Genomic DNA, 23786 nt, shown 5'->3' on the forward strand with positions numbered 1-23786 from the left:
CTCACAAACTGAAACCACAATTTAATTTATTTTTAATATTCAAAGAAAACTTACCCATCCATCTGTCTCCATGAGTTTGAGGAGAATTCAGTTTGAACCATTCCCCCCCCACCCCCCAGCATTTCTAGCCATGGCCATCTTGATTAAGGTCAGAAGATTCATGTAGCAGGTACTTCTTGGAAGCCATCTGCCTTTAGCTCAGGTATGCAGATAGGAAAGAACTGCTTTGCTGAGAAAAACTCTTCTCCAGATGAAAGAGAAAAAAATGCACACGAAGACTCCTGGGATGCATGATGCCAGTTTGGCCTAGGCCAGAATTTTTTTTTATAGGTTTGTTTAAATGAGAAATGGAAGGGAGATAGCGAGGGAGGGGTGGTGGATGGATGGAAATGGGGGGGGGGGTCTGTGTGTGCCCAGAAATAGGCTTTAGCACTAAGAAATATTTATAAGGCTCATCCTTTTCATGAAATAAAAAGCAGCTGTTCATGGGAAACGACTTATCATTAAAACATAGAGCCTATATTATGTTTTCCCTAATGGACCTAGAAGCGTAGGGCACGGCTCCATAGATCTGCTAGACCAAGGTTTTATTGTGCATAAGATTCTTTAACTTCCATAAATAAGAATAGAATGAAGTCTATAGCCGTACATAAAAGACCTAGACATGTAGAACTATTAAAGATGTAATTGCCATCAATCATGCCTTAAAATTATTAAATATAAATCTGTCACTAGCACTGATTGATCTTAAGAGGTTTCTGACTACTTGTACTTTCTGACTACTTTCCCTCTCTTGATTTTATTTTCCAGGAATTATACTTTTTACCTGCAAATGATTTTTTTCAGTTCTATAAATAGTAAGCAAGCTTAGATCAGAGGTCAAGTTATAGTTGTAATAGAACTAATTCTTAACATGTAAAAATGTAATCAGCGTTACAGGAGGGCTTGTACTATAATACACAATGAGCTACTATTGGGAGCAAGGGAGGCTCTGACATCGTTCCTGAGCTTAGGATCACAAAGACCATTAGTAGTGTAGCAAAAACCGTGCTGCAATAGAAGACTTAAAAGAAGACTTACAACCCTTTTTCATTTGAGATTATAAAACGAAACTACAGGCAGATAAGCAAAGCTAATCTCTTTATAGACGTGTTAAAGCAGAAGTCAATTGTATCTGAGCACCACAAAATTAAAGCGCTATTGAATATATTTTTCAAATTCAAATCAAAACTTACCCATCCATCCGTGTTTCTCCCCCTAGCATTTTTACCCCTGAGCAAGAGCAGATGATTCATGTATCATTTACTTCCAGGAATCCATCTTCCCTTAGCTCAGGCATGCAGATAGGAGGGTGTACATGGCTAAGAAAGCCCCTCCCCTTCTTCAGATGAAAGGAAAAAAAATACCCATAAGACTCCTGTGATATATGACAACCATTTGCCGACCCAACTCACGTACATTTACTGCAGCAGGTTGGCTCTACTGTGCAAACTGGTGTACCTTTACGTCAGTCTGCGCAAGAAGGATAGCGCGCAGCTGGCCGAGGGAGCGCCTAAACAAGGCAATTCCCTATTCTGCCTAGTGACTTGTCAGAGATCAAATGGAATACTACCACATACTGCATTTAGTTCACATTAACAGAATTTTTAAGAAATGTATAGTCTTTCTAAAGTATTTTAGACACTTGTGAACATTTTTAGTTAAAAGTGATATATTTTCTCTTGTTAAATAAATGCATAGCTAGTAATGTAAAAATGCAATACATACAGGAGTTTATAAATACTCATAGGGACCACAGTACTTCCATTGACTTTAACTGCTTTTCTCTTCAGAAAGACAGCACCATTTTCGTTCAGGCACCATACTTGATCACCATCTGTTTTCTTAATTGAGATGCTGGCTCTTAGAGGACAAAAAATTATACCATTGGTGTATATTGTGACATGACTACAATTTAAACAGTAGAGCCAGCAACACTGAAATCCTTAACCACTTAACCCCCGGACCATATTGCTGGTCAAAGACCAGAGTACTTTTTGCGATTCGGCACTGCGTTGCTTTAACTGACAATTGCGCGGTCGTGCGACGTGGCTCCCAAACAAAATTGGCGTCCTTTTTTTCCCACAAATAGAGCTTTCTTTTGGTGGTATTTGATCACCTCTGCGGTTTTTAGTTTTTGCGCTATAAACAAAAATAGAGCGACAATTTTGAAAACAAATTATATTTTTTACTTTTTGCTGTAATAAATATCCCCCAAAAATATACAAAAAATAATAATTTTCCTCAGTTTAGGCCGATACGTATTCTTCTACATATTTTTCTTTAAAAAACATTGCAATAAGCTTTTTTTGATTGGTTTGCGCAAAAGTTATAGCGTTTACAAAATAGGGGGTATTTTTATGGCATTTTTATTAATATATTTTTTTTACTAGTAATGGCGGTGATCAGCGATTTTTTTTCGGTACTGCGACATTATGGCGGACACTTCGGACACTTTTGACACATTTTTGGGACCATTGGCATTTTTATAGCGATCAGTGCTATAAAAATGCATTGGATTACTAAAAAATGCCACTGGCAGTGAAGGGGTTAGTATTAGGGGGCGGGGAAGGGGTTAAGTATGTCCCTGGGTGTGTTCTTACTGTGGGGGGGGGTGGCCTCACTAGGGGAAATCACTGATCTTCTGTTCATGCATTGTATGAACAGAGGATTAGCATTTTCCCCCCTGACAGGACCGGAAACTGCCGCTGTAGAATGACGGCGGCAGGTCGGCAAGCAGTTAAAGTGTCGTTTATTTGGTACATCAGAGTGACAATAAAATAATAGCGCTGATGTGTTTCGGCAAAAAAACTTAGTTGTAGCTAGGCATCTGCCGAAACGCGTCAACACTATTGTTTTATTGTCACTTTCTACTGTTTATGACATTGGAGTGTTATGGGATACATCGATACACCTGTGAGTGGATCTGGTGTATGGATTGGTTTGCCCCTGCAGAGAGCACTGTTACCTTTCTATCTTCCACATCTGCAATTTATTAACCTCCTTAGCGGTGATCCCGAGCGTGACTCGGGGTGTTTTTTTTATGCTATAATCGGTAACCCCGAGTCACGCTCGGGGTAGCTGTGCAGAGTGTGTTCTGATGTATTGAAAAGCTTGTTTCTATGTTCAATTGGAAATTATTTAACCGCTTGCCGACCGACTCACGCACTTATACGTCGGCAGAATGGCATGGCTGTGCAAAGCAATGTATATATACATTGCTTTGAATTTCGCGCGTGCGTGCGCACATGCACCACCAGTGGCGCGCGCCCCTGCCGCGAGCTCCATGACCATGCTCGCAGGACCCGCAGACTCGATGTCTGCCGGTGTCCCGCGATCGTGTCACGGAGCTGCAGAACGGGGGGATGCCTGTGTAAACAAGGCATCTCCCTGTTTTGCCTTGTGACAGGACACTGATCTACTGCTCCCTGTCATCGGGAGTAGTGATCAGTGTCGTGTCACAGTATGCCCAGCCCCCACACAGTTAGAACCACTCCCTAGGACACACTTAACCTCTTCCTTGCCCCCTAGTGTTAACCCCTTCCCTGCCATTGTCATTTACCAGTAATCAGTGCATTTTATAGCACTGATCACTGCATTAATGACAATGGTCCCAAAATAGCATCAAAAGTGTCCAATTTGTCCACTATAATGTCACAGACACAATAAAAAATATTAATAAAAATGCCATAAAACTATCCCCTATTTTGTAAACGCTATAGCTTTTGTGCAAATTATTCATATAAACGCTTATTGCATTTTTTTTTACCAAAACTATGTGGAAGAATACACATCGGCCTAAACTGAGGGGAAAAAATTATTTATATATTTTTGGGGAATATTTATTATAGAAAAAGGTAAAAAATATTGCTTTTTTTTTCAAAATTGTTACTATATTTTTGTTGATAGCGCAAAAAAATTAAACCGCAGAGGTGATCAAATACCCCCAAAAGAAAGCTCCATTTGTGGGGAAAAAAGGACGTCAATTTTGTTCTGGAGCCATGACGCACAAACGCACAATTGTCAGTTAAAGCGACACAGTGCCGAATCGCAAAAAGTGGCTCGGTCATTTGGCAGCCAAATCCTCCGGAGCTAAAATGGTTAAATAAATGGTAGCAGCCATTTTTACTAATTTCATATATAGCCTTGTTCCTAGCTGATCGTCTTATATACTGTTTGACAGGTGTGTTAACAAGGAGAGGAGACATATTTCATGGACGCTAAAATAATTCTTGACTTAGAATAACATCAATATGATCACACAGGGCTGTGCTGTGTGACAGAGCTGTGTACATTTCAGAAATCGATGGACATAAATACAAGTCTATTGACAGCTAGAACAGCTACCATATATGAATTCATCTATACAGTTAGCTTTTTTTCCCTGGAGCTAAGTTTTGATACCTCAAAATGCATAGTCACTAAAAACAAAATGTACATTTATAGGTTTACTATGAAAATAAATCTGGAAACCCCTTTTTAAAATAAAATGATGGGTTGCAAACAGACTCCCATATTGTTTTTTATCTTATTTATGCCTATTTTTACTGTCAAGTTTGCACATACTGCACAGAACAGATGGATGACATTTTCAGATAGCATGTGGTACATGATGCTGAGTCAGCACTTCAGAGAGAATGTTGTCTAACATGAAAGGATATGAATGTACCAAAATTTTGATTGCAGCTCTTCTTACAGGATGGAAAGGACTAATTATATACAAAGCAGGTGTGGCACTAAATCTGAAGATTGTCTTCCCTTTGTTTAGTACTATAAAGGTCTAGAGAGAAAAGTAGAAAAAAAAAAAAGTGGCGCATTAAAATACGTTTGAGGATACAACGTAGAACACAATCTGACTACATAAAACAAACTGAATTTTTTAAATGCTAAAGTTTACTCGGCTAACATTTTGTCTACCTTGGTTCCTCCTTTCCCCTTATGCTAATGAACTATTTAAATAAACCCTTTCTGTTTTCATTACATGCCTTATTTTAGTCTCATGCCGCGTACACACCATCACTTTATGTGATGAAAAAAAACGACATTTTTAAAAACGTCAATTTAAATGACCGTGTGTGGGGGAAAACGTTGTTTTATGTCTTGTGAAAAACGACAAAAAAAATTGAAGCATGCTTCAATTTTTTGTGTCGTTTTTCAAAACGTCGTTTTTTGTTTCACAAAAATTGACCGTGTGTAGCAAAAAACGACGTTTAAAACAACGTTTTTAAACCCGCGCATGCCCAGAAGCTAGTTATGGAGCGAGCTTCAATGGAAAAAAGTGGTGAACGTAACCTCGCTTTGCTAGAACATTGTGAGAAAACGATGGTGTGTAGGCAACGTCGTTTTTGAAAATTGAAGTTTCAAAAATGTCGTTTTTTACTTCACAGAAAATGTCTTTTTTTTCCATCACATAAAGTGATGGTGTGTACACGGCATCAGTGATATCATTACTGGGTCTCAGTGCATCTCTAGGCAGGCATAAGATTAATTGTTGGGGGTGGGGGGAGGGGGGGCAAGCAGTACTGCTGTACATACAGTATCTGTATAAGAGTACACCCCTCACATTTTTGTAAATATTTTATTATATCTTTTTATGTGACAACACTGGAGAAATTACACTTTGCTACAATGTAAATTAGTGAGTGTACAGCTTGTATAACAGTGTAAATGTGCTGTCCCCTCAAAATAACTCAACACACAGCCATTAATCTCTAAACCACTGGCAACAAATATGAGTACACCCCTAAGTGAAAATGTCCAAATTGGGTCCAAAGTGTCAATATTTTGTGTGGCCACCATTATTTTCCAGCACTGCCTTAACCCTCTTGGGCATGGAGTTCTTCAGAGCTTCACACGTCACCACTGAAGTCCTCTTCCACTCCTCCATGACGACATCACGGAGCTGGTGGATGTTAAAGACCTTGCGCTCCTCCACCTTCTGTTTGAGGATGCCCCACATTTTTTTTTTCAGTGCAGCACATACCGTATTTTCACCGCCGCTTCCGGGTATGTAATCTGCGGGACTGGGCATTCCTAAATGATTGACATCCTTCCGACCGGCGCATACATCGCGTCACTAGTTGCCGAAAGAAGCCGGACTACGAGTCGGCTCTATACGGCGCCTGCGCACCGACGTTCAGCTTCTTTCGGCAACTAGTGAAGCGCTGTATGCGCTGGTCGGAAGGATGTCAATCACTTAGGAACGCCCAGTCCCGCAGATTACATACCCGGAAGCGGCAGTGAAAATACGGTATGTGCTGCACTGAAAAAAAAAACAGCCGATTGTCATTCTGACAACTCGGCTGAATGTCATGTTAAAAAATGTATTTTGGGTGAACCCCCGCTTTAATAGGGTTTAGGTCTCTGGAGACATGCTTGACCAGTTCATCACCTTTACCTTCAGCTTCTTTAGCAAGGCAGTGGTCGTCTTGGAGGTTAGTTTGGGGTTGTCATGTTGGAGTACTGCCCTGCGGCCCAGTCTCTGAAGGGAGGGGATCGTGCTCTGCTTCAGTATGTAACAGTACATGTTGGCATTCATGGATCCCTCAATGAACTGTAGCTCCCCAGTGCAACATGCACCATTTAGGATTCATTCTGAATGCAGATAGTAACGACACCAGTACATGCGCTCTGAAGGTCCGGCATACCTTACTGGAACTTCAGAGCTTCGTGCCGAAACCGAGGGCTTCAGCGCCCACACTGGAGTGACATCATTGCGGCTCTGGCAAATTACATAGCCGAAGCGTGCAAACCCAGAAGAAAGGCTGGGGGAAATGTGAGCCCTCTCAGCGGTGACAGTACAGCTCTGGAGGGCTTTGTTCCAAGGTGAGTATTTGTGTAAAAAGGGTGTTGGATCCTTTGTGTAAAAAGGGTGTTGGATCCTGACTTTTCTGATCCTCCCCTCCTTCCACTGTCCCCTAATAATTTTCTGATAACACAGAGTCTATGGAGGCACTCTGCACATGCTTAGTTTTGTGTGTATTGCTAGAGAGTTTTTTTTTTTTTTTCTTGGGAGGGTGCATGTGATCAGCACTGTCCAGACAGAGGGTCAGGGGTCCTGGATTCTGATAGGACAGATCAGTGCAGTATGAAAACTCCTACAAGCTTAACCAGGAACTGATAGAAGTCACAAAACTGCTATATACTGCTGATGAAAAAAGGTATTTAGCCATTTATATTTACTAAAACTATTGCATTTCCATGTTCTGTGTACTGTGGGAGACCAGATATAGTAAATGCAGGGTCCTAGGTTTAGTAATACCTTAAAGTGGAGGTTCACCCAAAAAGTAAATTTTTAACACTAGATTGATGCTCATCTTGTCAAGGGGAATCGGGTTGTTTTTTTGAAAATTGAAGCAGTACTTACCGTTTTAGAGAGAGATTATCTCCGCCGCTTCCGGGTATGGGCTGCGGGACTGGGCGTTCCTATTTGATTGACAGGCTTCCGACAGGCTTCCGACGGTCGCATACATCGCGTCACGATTTTCCGAAAGTAGCTGAACGTCGGAGCGCAGGCGCCATATAGAGCCGCACCGACGTTCGGCTTCTTTCGGCTACTCGTGACGCGATGTATGCGACCGTCAGAAGCCTGTCAATCAAATAGGAACGCCCAGTCCCGAAGACCATACCCGGAAGCGGCGGAGAAGATCTATCTCTAGAAAGGTAAGTACGGCTTCGATTTAAAAAAAAACACCCGATTCCCCTTGACAAAATGAGCATCAATCTAATGTTCAAAAAAAAAATTCGGGTGAACTCCCGCTTTAAGACAGCAGTTGAATATTGAATATTGAATATTGAAGGGCACAATTATAACCCCATTAGGATAGAAGATCTTCTAAAGGGTGCAGACGTCAATGAATATGCAAGGTTGGTTCTGCTGAACTAGCATGTTTATGTCAGTGCATAGGGTAGGGGAAGGAGGAAAGCAGCATAGGCAAACACTGAAGGCACATATGTCAGGAGAGATTATTAACATATAAACTGGGTCTTCTACACAATCCCCCCATTCCAAAAATATAATAATAATCCTTACAAAACTCGTCCCTAAAAATGTCAGTATTGTCAGATTGACTGAGACCAGATAATAATTGTCTACATGTACATTCACAAAACAAAATACTATACTAGGGCAAGGTCACATTACTGACATCAATTATAATGTGAATCAAACCTTTGTGATGGCTGACATTTCATATTAGCACAGGAAATAGATCCTGCATTTTTCAGTTTTCAATATCCCAGCTCTTAAAGTGGTTGTAAACCCTTGACAACCACTTTAACCTACAGGTAAGCCTAGTTTGTTGTTCTGTTTTTTTAGACCAGCGCGGCCGCATTGCGCATTCGCGGCTGACGTTTTTAAGACGTCTCTAACTAGAAAGAGCTGATCATTTTGTTATGCTGTCCTTTCACAGGCCAGTGTGACTTGGAATATCCTGTATATATTTGGACGTGCTTGCATCATTGGCCACGCCGCTGATGATATACACATAGGATGAAACATGTCAGGCTGGTCGATGCAAGCACACTGAGAGCCGCAGAGTTTTTATGAGCCATGATGTCCTTTTTTTCCTGTAAGTAGATTACCAATAAATCATGTGTTTTTACCTTACAGGCTTCACTATTGTTGCTTTCTTCTTCACATTGGGTAATGTCCTGTTGATGACTGCACAATTTATCTATTCATCTATGTGAGTCCTGATTTCCTTCTGGTACCGGTGATCTTGAAATAACCCAATTCTGCCTACCAAGATTTTGAAGTACTGTTATCCACTACTCACCTCTTGCATCATATGATTACATACTTGTTTTCACATCTTTCTGGTAAGCAGATTGATAGCACTGGGGTGTTGGTGTGCTTTTTCTTTGTGCACCCTGAAGTCTGGTGGAGGCTCCTAATCTTCATTCTTTATTTGGACTATCACATATATATATTTATCACTTTTCCATTCTAAGCGCTGCATTTTGGACTATTATATTTGCGTTTGAATTATCTACAAACTGTGCTGGCTGCTTTTATTTCATTTTTTAATAAATTTTTCTCTTAAAGTTAGCGCAGATATCTGTTCACCCTGCTTTACACTGGATTAAGGCTTTCCTGTAGGTGCTTGAAATATCTCCCAGACCAGCACAGTCTAGGAGATATTTGCAAATCGCTGTGCAGCGATTTCTCCTGCGCATGCCCTGGAGTTAGAAAGGGCACACTGTGCCATTTCTATCTCGGGTCATGCCGTAAAATGTGGCTCCCGCACGCATGCGCGGGAGTGACGTCACACGCCTCCGGCCAGTCACAGTGCCAGAGTTCACGGCCCCAGAAGGAAGAGGGGTGAAGAATGGCCGCTCGCTACTAGCGAGGAAGATGGGGACATTGCGGGCTTTTCCTGCAGGTAATTGTCACATAATGGGCTATTATGCGAAGGCATAGTAGTCCATTATGCTTTACCTTCACAGGGAAACAAAGAGGAAGTAACACCCATCAGGGTTTACATCCTCTTTAAAGATGCCCATGAAACTTTTCTTTTAAAGACACATAGGGGGAGATTTATTAAAACTGGAGCACTCAGAATCTGGTGCAGCTGTGCATGGTAGCCAATCAGCTTTTAACTACTGCATGTTCCATTAAGCTTTGACAATAAAACCTGAAAGCTGATTGGTTTCTATGCACAGCTGCACCAGATTTTGCACTCTCCAGTTTTAGTAAATAAAGCCCAATGTTTTTTATTCCCTTTAGCGCAAGTGTCCTCACTCTACTGCAGGTTATAATCACCAGTGATGAGGCAGTGCCCTTTTAGATCTTCATCGTGCAGAAGCAGTCTGCAATGCTAGTGCTGGGCTTTCTTTTTAGAAAGAACAGCACGCTCATCACAATCCGTAACATGGGGGAACTCTTTATTAAATGTTGTTTTGTAACATAAGGATTTAATGCAGCTAATGAAAAAATATATATAAATTACTACTTTATAAACTTGTGAAAAATGAAACATATAAATGAACGTTTCCCTTTGTGGTAGATCAAAAAGATATTTTTTTCTCCTGAAAAGGCACCAAAACTAAGTTATGCCATATTCTGACTAGAAATGTTGGCTGTTATTGACATCTTCATAACTGACCTTAGATCACAGTTACTGCTAACAGGTTACCATTTGTGTGCCTATATACCCACAGTAAACTGCAAACATCTCAAGTCTTCAATATTGCAAAAATTATATTTTTAGCCAGGACATACAATGACTGCATCCTCTGTGTAGGGGCATCAGCAATGCTATAAAGATAATTTCAAAATAAAATAAACTACAGTATCTTCTACTTTCTCAAGAGCAATACAGTGTAACCACTGCTTCCCCTCCAGAGAAAAAAAGCTGAATTCCCATCTGGTGTCACCTTCTTGTTCTTGTAGTAAGGGTCGATATCCTCCAGGGGCTGCCCAATGAGATGTCGAGGAAAGTCCCCGTAGATACGAGGCAGCGATTTGCCGGCCTCCAAGTCGGGATGTGGCTTTGGTTTCCCCTCACTGTTTTCATTGCTTTCTGCTTCTCGGTATTCCTGCTTGGCGCTTCTGGCTTGTTCCTCAGCAATACGCTTCTCAATAGCAGCCAAGGATTCTGGGGTGAAACGGCGGAAAATGTCAGGACCTGGTGGCAACAACAGGACTGCCATATTTTCATCCTGCTCCTTCTGTCCTAATTCTTACTTATAGCATTGGAAACGCCTGAAAGACAAATGAGAAAAAGATGGGTTTACTCATGGAAGTAAGGATTCATTTGACCTTGTATGATTTTGCATAGGATATTCAATGACTTATGACTCTAAAGGAGGAACAGTTTAGTGAAATGGTAGAAGAATCTGATCAGCTGGTTTAATAAATACTGTACATGAAATTACATCATAACCACGTCACAGTTCATTAACCTGACATTTTCTTTACTAATAAAACATCATGACAGCATCTATATGATTGAGTGTCACATAATAAATAAATAATTAAAATAAATGAATGTGCTGTCTTATTAAGTAGGACTTTTCCAGCAGGTCATCCTTCCTGCAGCCCTTTTGTCTTACTGAGGGATGCAGCTGCCCCTAATACTAAAGCATGGACTGTGTTCCATGTGGTCCTGACACATGTACCTCCTTTATTGGTCCTTTAGTGAGAAAAGTCCATAGCACTTATTCTCAACCCTGAGGCTTTTGCCAGGGATGGGCAAGCCCCAAAAACACGTCCTTCAAAATATTACATTAGCTCCCAGATTACCAGTCATCTTATATGTTCTCCGGAAATAAAATGTTGATAAAAGACACTTATTATCTCAGATGCATATAACAATAAAATGGCCTAGTGGGTGATGACTCCTTCTTGATGAGATTGGTTAGTGTTGTTCTGATGCTAGGATTACACTTGTACCTTTGTTCCATATTTTTCTTACCTTTACCTAACCTTGTTTCTCCATTCCTTCCCCTACCTCTACCTTCCCTCCCAGCCTCCCTTCCATCACTATATTGACATCTATGCAAGTTATCTTATTGTATGACTTAACCTATGGCCTAAGACCCCTTTCACACTGAGCAGCATCTCTGGAGCGGTATAGGAGCGGGGTGTTTACCGCTCCTATACCGCTCCTTCCCATTGAAATCAATGGGAAACCGCAGTAATACCGGCGGCAATGCACCTCTGTAGAGCGGTAATAACCCTTTTTCGGCCGCTAGCGGGGGTTAAAACCGCACCACTAGCGGCCAAATATTGCTGTATAGCGGTGCTAAAAACTGTGCCGCTATACTGCCACCGCACATCACATGCCCAGTGTGAAAGGGGCCTTAGTCGATTGGTTTATGGCCACATAGATATACCTATATATTTAATATGCACTTTGTCGTGAGTTTGTTTTGCTTTCTTCTGTATTTTGTAAGTTAATAAAAAGTGGCTTGGTGGGGTTTATACCTGAAATCCAGCACCCAAAGAAAATGTTGTGTAGCGCCTATGTACTTTATAGTACTGGTGCTAGTTAAATTTAAGGGCAGATCAGAGTGTAGTTAAAACTCTGATCCAGATTGTTAAATGCAAAATAGGGTCTCTGTCTCAGCTTGGCTGTGCGATGGGCTTATTCTGTTGTACTGGGGTGTTCTTCCAGCCCCGGTGCTGCAGGTGGCAGCAGTGGAGTCAAGGTTTGGGTGCTCTTTCCCAGCAGCCAATCAGGAGGGTTTGTCCTCGCTGTGCATGCTAGGGAGGGGTATTTATGAGGTAGACGCCATTTGGTCTGGGTCTTCTTCGTCCAGTGTGGCACCCACCTTTAGGGTGGCCACACCACGGCACCCCAGCGCTATGGCCTACCTAGCCGGGGCGTGCATGCCACACAGTGTTCCTGATTCCGGTACCTGGCCCGGAGCATCTGAACAGCGACGGGGACCCAGTGAGTGACTGGGTTCCCACTTCTGAAGATCCCAAGCTGTACTGCTGTACTGCTGTTTGGAGGGGGGTTGGTCTGAGGAGCGCCATTGAGAGGCTGGCGGTCCAAAAAGGCTTGGACGGACCACCGGGGATCAAAGTAGCCGCACACTGAGGGATTGATCACCTGTCAGTCGGCACCTGGGCAACAAGTTAAAGGAGATCCAGGCATAACCTATCCAAAGAGGGATATCTACAAGAACTCAATCCAGAGAGGGCCTGTGGCAGAGGTGTCTTTCTGAGGCTCACCGAGGGGAGTCTGTGGCAGAGGCTCTTTCTCAAGTTCAAGTTCACTAAGGAGGGTCTCTGGCAGAGATTTTATCCTACAATTGTCAGAGTGATACTCTGGCTGCCAGGTCAGTGAGAGAGGCCTGTCCGGGTATGCTAAGCCCACTCCGGCAGGAGTGGCGCATAGAAGGGTTACGTTTGGGAGCAAGACTGTTTCCTATTATCACGCCTGAATCTGCTATTCTTTATTCTTCTTCAACTTTACTTTCCTCACCATAAGTTTACTGTTTTTACCTGGCTGGGTAATAAAGAGCACTGCAAAGAGCACCTGTCGTGGACATTCCTTTACTTCTACTATATGCAATATGCAACATTCACCCCTAGGAATTTCGGAGGAGTCATGAGGTAATAGGCCGCCCAAAAATCCAGCAGCTCCTCCGGGGGTAGTGCTACAGTTGTATATAATCATTCTGGGAGTGTTGTGTGCGTAGTCTCTTCCTGAGCTTTGTGGTTCCTCCTGCCAACCCCTACATCATTATAGGAGAACCACATTGGCATCAGGACACCAGGCATCCAACATAACCAAAAAAGTTTTGAGATGCATAAGATTATTTGGTAAAAGTAAAATACAATGATCGACATTGCAATGAGCAAAATAGGTGAGTGTTACCTGTAATCTTGTACAAGTACATCTTTGTGTAATTTGCATTCCTGTCTTTTTTCTTACTTAGGAGTTTCTCTTGCATCCTATTACTGTGATACCCTGCACCAGGACAGAAATGGAGGGGAAATGTCTTTAAAAGGGACCTGAGAGGAGTTCTAACCCTTCTCCCAAGAAAAGCATTTTTATTGCTGCCTGTGTGCATCTCAGTTCTTCATGTGCCACCAGTTCTGTGGTAAGATCTCCATTACCGTGAAAGAGAAAACAATGAGAAACAAAAGAAGTTCTTAAGTGTTCCCCATTATATCCAAAACCAAAAAAAGAGAAAAGTTGGATTAGAGCTGGACTTTAATTCATGAATCCCATTCACACCATCTTTCTTTTATACCAACTACAAAACTACAGAGACTTATTGAACAGAATTCACAACAAACTGTGCACAGAACGCCTCCTAGTACATCTTCACTAATATCCTGGGAAAAACTAGATGCGTGAAACACTTCATAAAACCACTTGTATATTTAATGAGAATACAATGAAATAGAACTGCACAAAGCTGTTGGGACATATTAATCACGAGGACCTTTAATCTAGCTCTCTATTCACTAATATTAAACTCAATGTAATAAAGCAGATGTCCATCGCTTACACATCCGTCTTGGCAACATGCTGGCAGAGCATGATGGAAATGATTGAAGAACATCAGCTCAAGTGCCACCGGTTGGTAACAACCACATTAAATAAACCAACAATCGTGTCTGACAGACTTTAGCCAATAATCTGCTAAACAGCACATAGTATAATATATTGAAAAGTGGTTACATTTTCTTTTGTTTTAAAATAAATAATCACTAATCCATTCACAAAGACGGTATCTACCTTCTAGCATGGAAGTAAATAAGAAGATTATGTTACATAATACCTTCTAATGCACAGCATAGCATATCAGTAACTTTTTTTTAATGTAGAAGAACGTGACATGCATTTAAAGAATGTCGAAGAGGGAGAAGGTTAATCTGTGAAAATTAATAACAAACACCGTACTCAACAGAAAGTATAATTCAATTACAAACGATGAGAATCTTAGGCATAAGTGTGCTTTCTGGTTTATTATATACAATTGCCTTCCCTCTTCTGTGTTAATTATTTTAATAAGACCATACTGTTTACTGTTTCATTAGATAGTAAACAATGTCGCTTCCTGAGAACTAATATTTAAAAAAACGGTCATGAGATAATGAAGTTGGTTTCCACTGCTGACCCTCTTCTAAAACTTCTCAGATGTGTACTGAAAAGCGCCTGGTACAAAAAAGGACTTTTTGGAACATTTAATAATTAAATGCATCAAATATAGCCAACACTTTGAGAAATCTCCTCCTTTAAGGCTTTATCATTTGATGTTACTAAACCCAGGATCCTACATTCACTATATTGCGTCTCCCACAGTACACAGAAAATGGAAATGCAATTATTTTAGTAAATATAAACTGCTAAATACCTTTTCTCATAAGCAGTCTTGTGACTTCTATCAGTGTATGGTTAAAGCTTGTAGGGGGAGTTTTCATTCTCCTCTGACTGTCCTATGAGGCTGCAGGACCCCTGACCCTCTGTCTGGACAGTGTTGATTGGCCCTGTAATGATCACATGCAAACCCCCCCCAAAAAGAAAAATCTCTTTCAATGCACACCAAGCTCAGCATGTGCAGAGTGCCAAGGCTCTGTACTATCACGAGACAGATTGGGGACAGTGGAATAAGGGGAGGGTCAGAGAGGACAGCATCAAACAGCATGCTCTACTGTATATACAGACTGATTTTATTGTTGTGGGTTTAGTAACACTTTATTGTACTCACAACAGAATGTTAATGCTTGATAAAGACTAAAGCCTCGTACACACGACTGAGGAACTCGACAGGCGAAACACATCGTTTTCCTCGTCGAGTTCCTTGTTAGGCTGTCGAGGAACTCGACAAGGCAAGTTTCTCCATTCCCGTTGAGGAAAAAGAAGACATGCTCTCTTTTTGGCTCGACGGGATCCTCGACAGTTTCCTCGTCGAAAAATGTACACACGACCGGTTTCCTCGGCAAAAAAAAATCCCAGCAAGTTTCTTGCAGTTTGTGTACGAGGCTTTACACCCTGAAGAAGGGGAAGGCCTTTTCCCTTGAAGCCACATACATGGCTGTATCTGACATTTTAACCAATAAGGCTTCATTTCACATGGCCGTAAAAAAAAGAAAATTAATACACAAGTGTTTTTAATTATGGATCTGAACACAGCTGCATTGTTTTCAATGGAGCCATTCAAGCAGCTGCGTAAACATGCACTGCATTCGGATCTGTAACACAGAATTTGAAAATCTGCATCTAAGAACATGCGCTTTACATGCTTACACGTATAAATGCATTTATATGTGTTTGTAAGTTAAGTCTCAACCGAGGAGAAAAATTAATTATCATTATGAGCACATATGTGTCTTTACGCGTTTAAACACATCGATACACAAGTGTTTTACTGATCATTACGCAGGAACTCTTCTCCTAGTAAACACGTGTAATGAACACATGTGTAATAAAATCAGAATAATTTTTAAGCCGTGTGAATGAGGCCTTAATGTTTCAAAAAATCCTTCAAGTGAGATGAACTTTTGTATCACGCATTCTTCAGAACACAGAGAGGTAGCAGCTTAGGACCAGAACTGGGTCCATCTATACTAAACTTCAACCACAGATTTGCTTCTTTGAAGGAAAAATCATGTTACCAACTTTCAATGCTATCAGTCCAGCACTATTACACACAAATCAGGCTTCTTAAAATTCTGGCTTTCTGGCTGTCAACCCCTCTGGCTTTGATGTGTTCCAGGTCACTTCTTTTTTCTACAAGGCAAACAAGGTACAGTACATAGACATGAGAAGCAGCTTCCATTGCTCCATTTACATAATCTCAGTACCCACAAAAATTATTTCCAATAAAAAACACTATAGTACACTTTTCACCATACGTTGGTAATAAAAAAAATACTGTGGGCAACAATAAATTCTCAATTTATTTCCGTTAATACAAATTTATTATATAACCATAGAAACAGTTTAGTTAATTCAAATAAAATGTTGCAGCCCAAAGAGTATTAAATCCGCAAAGAGCTAGGCAACAAGAAAATGTGTTTGAACGAAGAACATTGCTATTTAGTACTCATGGACCTAAATAAATCTAACATCCATAGCAACGTCTTCACTATCATTTTTGCAGGTTCAAACTGATTAATTTGGCCTTAGCAGTGATGCCAATACTCGCTGAACTTTTCATTCTTTTGCTTCCTATTTGAAGACTCTATAAATAAAAAAGAACAAGTTGTCTTTATTCAGACTTACAGTATGGGTAACACCATGGGAACTATTACTTGCTGTACTCTGCCAACTAAACAGCAGTGAAGTGGACCATCATGCATAGATAACATTCTATGAGCTAGGACAGAACATTGCTGAAACATTAAAAACAGCAAAGTTGAAGGTAGACCAGGGTCAGTTATACTCAATAGGTTGGTCATAATCAGTCTAAGTTCATATACTGTACATATATATAGGTCTACATCAGATGATGCCCTAGAGAGATCTGAGTCATGATTTTTTCCTAAAAGATTCTTGGCAATGCCAAGCAAAAAAATTACTGAAGCAAGCACATTTTTCATAGAAAATATTATTAGTATGTTTCCTAAACAGCCAAGATATAACTGCCATGAGAAATACATGGACCTCTTATTTTATGCTATTCCAATTTGTTTTCTCTTTTAATTATAAAATTGGGACTGATCTTATAACGGCAGCATAAAGACTATCTCAGTTCCAATTGGAAATTAAAAGTAAATACCGGTAATAGCACAATAATAGTATTATAATATAAGTATAATAGAAAATATGTGAGAGTTTCAATAAAAATGTCAGCAGCTAAAACTTTGTGATGGAGTTTGCTAAAATCCTTGCAACATATGTATGTAACTGAAGAGCGTTGGATTGTTTTTTCCCAACAATAGTTGACTTATATTTAAAAAAAACTACTCAAAAGAGCACACACAGATGGTAGGAAATTAGCACACTGCTACTACCAATCCTTACAAAAATATTGAATAGCATTTATTTATACCCCATATACAACACCAAGTGTTAAGTTAGCTATTATTTGTGGATAAATAGCAGTGTGCAGTCATTTCCTACTGTCTTTTGAGTATTTTGGAATATACGTTTTAAGTCGAGGGGCACCCTTTAAATTAAAGTGAGTCAACACCAAGTTTTAACGAAGAAGTGTTAAAGAACTTACTCCTGTTCTTCATAATTTTTCCCAAAAATGGATATATACATTAAAACGTAAATTGTTTGTTTTCTATTATTAAGAATTGGGGAATACATTTGACTAATACATTAGGTCGAAAAAAAATGGCTATGGCAGAGATTTCTTGTAAGTAGCTGGCATGTGCTTCAATTCAATGAGGGTTATTTACTGAATGCAAATCCACTTTGCAGTACAAGTGCAAACTACAAGTGCAAAGTGCACTTGAAATTGCACTGAAAGTGCACTCGGAAGTGCAGTCGCTGTAGATCCTAGCGGGACATGCAAGGAAAATAAAAAACAGCATTTTAGCTTGCACATGATTGGATAATAAAAGCAGCAGAGCTTCCCTAATTTCAGATCTACCCCTCAGATTTACAGCGACTGCACTTCCAAGTGCACTTTCAGTGCAAATTCAAGTGCACTTTTATTGCAAAGTGGATTTGCCTTTTGTAAATAATCCCCAATGTTTAATACTTAGGGCCCTTTCACACGGGGCGGATCAGTAATGATAGGGACCAATGTATGTCCCTTTTTCATCCGCACACGGATGGGTGAAAAAGTAGACATACGGTCTGCAGGTGTGAAAAGGGCCTTAGGGGTCTATTTATATTTTTTACAAGAGAGTCATACATCAATCCCCAAACAAACAAAAAATTCTAACTGGATTTAACTGGAAAACGTGTGAATCATGGGTGGAAGTTGTGTGAATCTTCTGTGAAAAAAATATAAAAAGACTCATGAATGTTGTGTGAGCTTAGCCTTTGATTCTAAAAACAAGGTAAATCGACAAATACATACACATAAGTGACCTTTCATCTCTGAAAGGATTTATGATTCTATTCAGCCACTTTCGTAGTTCATACACCTCCACTAAACAGCAGAGACAGGTGGGTGAAACCACTTTTTTTGTTGGAGTACCAACCTGTTAAGAATTGGTAGACAAGGAAATGGAGCAGGGGAGATCAATTTATCTGGAATGACTTTTCTAGAGATACTCCAGGTCACCAATTGTAGGATGAAATTTAAGAGATTGCAGTACATTAACTGAACACCACTGAAGGGCAGGTAATGGAACACCTGTCACAGCCTGCTCAATAGTCACTCATTGCTTGAGCGGACTATGTCTCCACCAGTCAATGAATCTAGTGACAGGCAGCCTGGTAGTTAGCAAAGTCAGGAAGTTTCACTTGTCGAAGGAGTGCTTGGCTCCAGGTCCTTTAGGAGTTTTCAGATGCTGGGAGGTGGGGTTTATGATCATGTGACCACCATGGTTGGCTGTCATGGCAATTACTTGATCAGAAAGATTTCCACTATCCGCTAGTAACTGTGCCGGGTGCATGCTCGCGGCACGGCTGTCTCTGTAAATCGTTGCGCAAATATTGATGCAAAATATGCGGCTGCTCGGCACCAAGGCCCACCTGACAAAAGGTTGCATATTTGCTTACCGTCAGAGCCTAGGAACTAAAGGCAAAACTTTTTTTGGGATAGAGTAAAAGGACATAACCCCTGGCAGTTATTACATTTTTTGTCATTCATATTATTATTGTGTAGCTTTCTTTTTACTTTATGTCCCATAATATAAACAGGAAAGATGAAATCGGCAAATGTGAGCCAATCACTGGTTGTCACCAGGATCACCAGAACTAGTCTCCCTACCGGAAGATTTCCCTTCTATTCCTGTTCTAGTAACATCCAAAAATTTGTTTTGTATTAATTTATGACTTTTTATCTATCTGGAGCAAAAACTCAAAACAAAAAGGCACTGCTGATTTGTATCTGCAGTTTAATCAGTAACCACAATATAATTGTAAAAATTAAAGCAATTTCTACATTATTCCAGGATACTCTTCAACACTTTGATTTAACTTCCCTTGCAGCAGAATGACTTTAAAATCTACCTTTGATGTTGCGTTCAAGGACCGGTAAAATACAAATTACTCATATAGATTAGATCATAACACAATACAGCTATATGTAGAATTTCTCTCACCAGTAGCTGCTATTTGACAGTGTGGCTGGCTGTGTCGTATTGATGAGCTTTACCAATCATTCAAGAGTGAGGTAGCCAATTCTACTGCAGTGTCCTTCAACTGTATTGCTAATAATATGTCACATACTGTATGTGTGGGAAATTATATTATCATCAGAATCAAAATCTCAATTACAGTAAGTTCAGATCAGCATCTAAAACTTTTACATAATTTTTTCTGGGCATTTTTTTGGTGTATATATAGACACATATATATATTTACAGTGGGGATCGAAAGTTTGGGCACCCCAGGTAAAAATTTGTATTAATGTGCATAACGAAGCCAAGGAAAGATGGAAAAATCTCCAAAAGGCATCAAATTACAGATTAGACATTCTTATAATATGTCAAAGAAAGTTAGATTTTATTTCCATCATTTACACTTTCAAAATTACAGAAAAAAAACAAAATGGTGTCTTCAAAAGTTTGGGCACCCTACAGAGTTAATATGTTGTATTGTACTGCCCCCTTTGGCAAGTATCACAGCTTGTAAATGCTTTTTGTAGCCAGCCAAGAGTCTTTCAATTCTTGTTTGAGGTATCTGTGCCCATTCTTCCCTACAAAAGTCTTCTAGTTCTTTGAGATTTCTGGGCTGTTTGTCACGCACTGCTCTTTTAAGGTCTATCCATAGATTTTCAATTATGTTGAGGTCAGGAGATTGTGAAGGCCATGGCAAAACCTTCAGTTTACGCCTCTTTATGTAATCCCCCATGGATTTTGAGGTGTGTTTAGGATCATTATCCATTTGTAGAAGCCATCCTCTCTTTAACTTCAGCTTTTTCACAGATGGCATCAAGTTACCATCCAAAATTTTCTGAAATTTTATTGAATCCATTTTTCCTTCTACTTGTGAAATGTTCACTGTGCCACTTGCTGCAATACAACCCCAAAACATGATTGATCCACCCCCATGCTTAACAGTTGGACAGAGGTTCTTTTCATTGAATTCTGTGCCCTTTCTTCTCCAAATGTACCTTTGCTCATTCCGGCCAAAAAGTTATATTTTAACCTCATCGGTCCACAGAACTTGTTTCCAAAATGCATCAGGCTTGTCTATATGTTCATTTGCAAAGTTCAACGCTGATTTTTGTGGTGAGGACGTAGAAAAGGTTTTCTTCTGATGACTCTTCCATGAAGACCATATTTGTACAAGTATCTCTTTATAGTGGAATAGTGTACCACAACTCCAGTGTCTGCCAGATCTTTCTGGAGGGATCGTGCAGTCAAACGTGGGTTTTGAATTGCTTTTCTCACAATCCTGCGAGCTGTTCTGTCTGATATTTTTCTTGGTCTTCCAGATCTTGCTTTAACTTCCACTGATGACTGCCATTTCTTAATTACATTCCGAACAGAGGATATTGACATCTGAAAATGCTTTGCTATCTTCTTATAGCCTTCTCCAGCTTTGTGACCGTCAACTATTTTTAGTTTCAGTTTTCTAGACAACTGCTTAGAAGAACCCATGAGGCCGATTGTTGGGGCAAGGTCAGATGAGTCTGGGCATTTAAAACCTGTGAGATTGACATCACCTGGTCTTCCCAGACGATGATTGAGAACAATCCATGACACTGGCAGGTCTCAGCTTTGCAAAGGTGGCAGTGCATGCTTTAAATTCTGCAGGGTGCCCAAACTTTTGCAGACGCCATTTTTTTGTTTTCTGTAATTTTGAAAGTGTAAATGATGGAAATAAAATCTAACTTTTTTTGACATATTATAAGAATGTCTAATCTGTAATTTGATGCCTTTTGGAGATTTTCCAATCTTTCCTTGGCTTTGTTATGCACGTTAATACAAATTTTTACCTGGGGTGCCCAAACTTTCGATCCCCACTGTATATATATATATATATATATATATATATATATATATATATATATATATATATATATATATATATATATTTTTTTTTTTTTTTTTTTTTAAGAATAATGATGCATCATATATATGGCAGTAACACTGTTACATATAGGTAGTGCATTTTGTCTTAAACAGCCACCGTCATTTGGCAATTATTACTAATCATGTTCCGAATTAATCACTTATAATCACTTTACAGGTAACCTCAAAATGTGCAAACATTTCCATGGACTGTCCAAGGAGAGTTCCTGGACATTTTTAATATGGCTTATGCACACACTCCAAGCAGAAAAAAAAATACCCTTGTTGTGCTTGTTAGGTCTAGGGCTAGAGGAATAAGGTTTATAACTTACCTCACTTAGGCAAGCTCCCTCCATCTGTATGCCTGTAAAGTCTCTCCTAAGACAGTCCCGTCAGCAATCACATTAGTACAATGAAGGAGCAATAGCCTTGCATTGTATGTGTAGATGCCAAGGACCTGCCCACAACCTGGAGTGTCATGAAAAAATGAAGAACCCTGGCAGCTGAGGAGAGCGAGGAATAAGGTAAGGTTCTTATTTGTTTAAATAAAAACAAATAAGCTAATGCTCATACCACAGATGGTAATGTTTTGTTATGCTGGAGAACTCATGTATAATAATATTATTTTACTATTGCAGTCATTTTACTACAAGGCAAATTATGCTGATCCTTTACCTGATGCAATGTGAAACTCAATACTTAATGTGTATAAGCCCAAAAAGAAATTCCCATATTTACTCCTTTTCAGTGTGTTAACTATATTATTGACAGCATTTTGATATGTATGTTTGGTAATTGCCAAAAATCTTGTGAGCTAATAATTTCCTGTGCTCTTTGAATGGCAGGGGATGATCACAATGTGAAGAGAGAGGTCATGGGAGGAAGTGAAGGAGAATGATCAAAAGCAAGGAGGTAGAGCTTGGATGTAAGAGAAGGGGAATGACCAAAAAGGAAAAAGTTGCATGGTTGATATCGGAGAACAGTCAAAGAAGTGAGGAGAGAGGGCATGGATGGAAGAGAAGAAGAAAGAACAGAAAGAGAGAACATGGTTGTAAGCAGTGTCGCCAACCTACCAGATTTAAATTTACTGGCACAACATCCAAAATTTACTGGCACAGCTAAGTTTTACTGGCAATTCCAAAAGTTAAAACATGATAGCTTTAAAGTTATTGTAAAGCTTAACACTTTTTTTTAAATAACAAACATGTTATACTTACCTCCACTATGCAGCTCGTTTTGTACAGAGTGGCCCCCATTCACGTCTTCTAGGGTCCCTCGTCGGCTGTCTTGGCTCCTCCTTGTTCTGATAACCCCCCTGGGAAGCTCTCTCCCAAGGGGGTTCCCTTGCGGGCGCGCTCCTGAGTCCTGTATCCGGCGTCCATAACCGCCGACTACAGGACTCGGCCCCGCCCTCGCATCATTGGAGTTAATTGACAGCAGCCCGAGCCAATGGCTGCGCTGCTATCAATCTATCCAATGAAGAGCCACGAAGACCTGACCAAGATCAAGCGCGTTTTTAATGCGGGACTTTCGAGGGCTCAGGTAAGTAAGTGGATCGGGGGGCCTGTCATCGTAAGGTGAAAAAACATGAGCACAACCCCTTTAAGTGCAAATTTTGCTTTTTAGGCTACAAACAAGTACAATGCCCAATGACTTCACACAACGCGTTTCTGCACCAACTTCGCTCGACCGGAACTCGACCGGAACTTGAGAAGAATGGTCATAAATAGGAGGAAAGAGCATTGATGAAAGAGAAGAAGAATGGTCGAAGAGACAGCATGGAAAGAAGACAAGAAGAATGAACAGAAAGGAGAGAGAGCATGGTTGGAAGTGGAGAAGAATGGTCAGAGAAGGGAGGAGAGGGAGCATGGATGGAAGAGAAGAAGAATGAAAAGAAAGGAGAGAGAGCATGTTTGCACGTGGAAAAGAATGATCAGAGAAGGGAGGGGAGAGAGTATGGATGCAAGAGAAGAAGTTTGAAAATAAAGGCAAGAGAGTATGGCTGTAATTGGAGAAAAATGGTCAGAAAAGAGAGCATAGATGGAGAAGGATAAGCAAAACCGAAAGGAGAGGGCACATGGTTAGGAGTCGAGAACTGTGGTCAGAGCTAGGAGGAGAGAGGGAATGGATGGAAGAGAAGAAGAATAAACAGAAAGGAGAAAGAGCATTGTTGGAAGTAGAGAAGAATGATCAG

At 40.2% G+C, this 23786-nt stretch overlaps 1 protein-coding gene across 1 annotated transcript in view; it reads right to left on the minus strand.

Moving 5' to 3' along the window:
- The window catches only part of LOC120940114 (sodium channel protein type 5 subunit alpha-like), a 494846-nt gene that overhangs the window by 317689 nt on the left and 153371 nt on the right, over window positions 1-23786 (minus strand). The window contains exons 2-3 of the mRNA XM_040352763.1: window positions 10417-10744; window positions 4701-4819 (exon numbers count right to left, since the gene is read on the minus strand). Of these exons, the coding sequence (XP_040208697.1) occupies window positions 4701-4819; window positions 10417-10692 (395 nt within the window). The 5' untranslated portion in view covers window positions 10693-10744. The remainder of the gene's footprint in view (window positions 1-4700; window positions 4820-10416; window positions 10745-23786) is intronic.

Source organism: Rana temporaria, chromosome 5 (genome assembly GCF_905171775.1).
Source record: "Rana temporaria chromosome 5, aRanTem1.1, whole genome shotgun sequence".
Classification (NCBI taxonomy): Eukaryota; Metazoa; Chordata; class Amphibia; order Anura; family Ranidae; genus Rana; species Rana temporaria.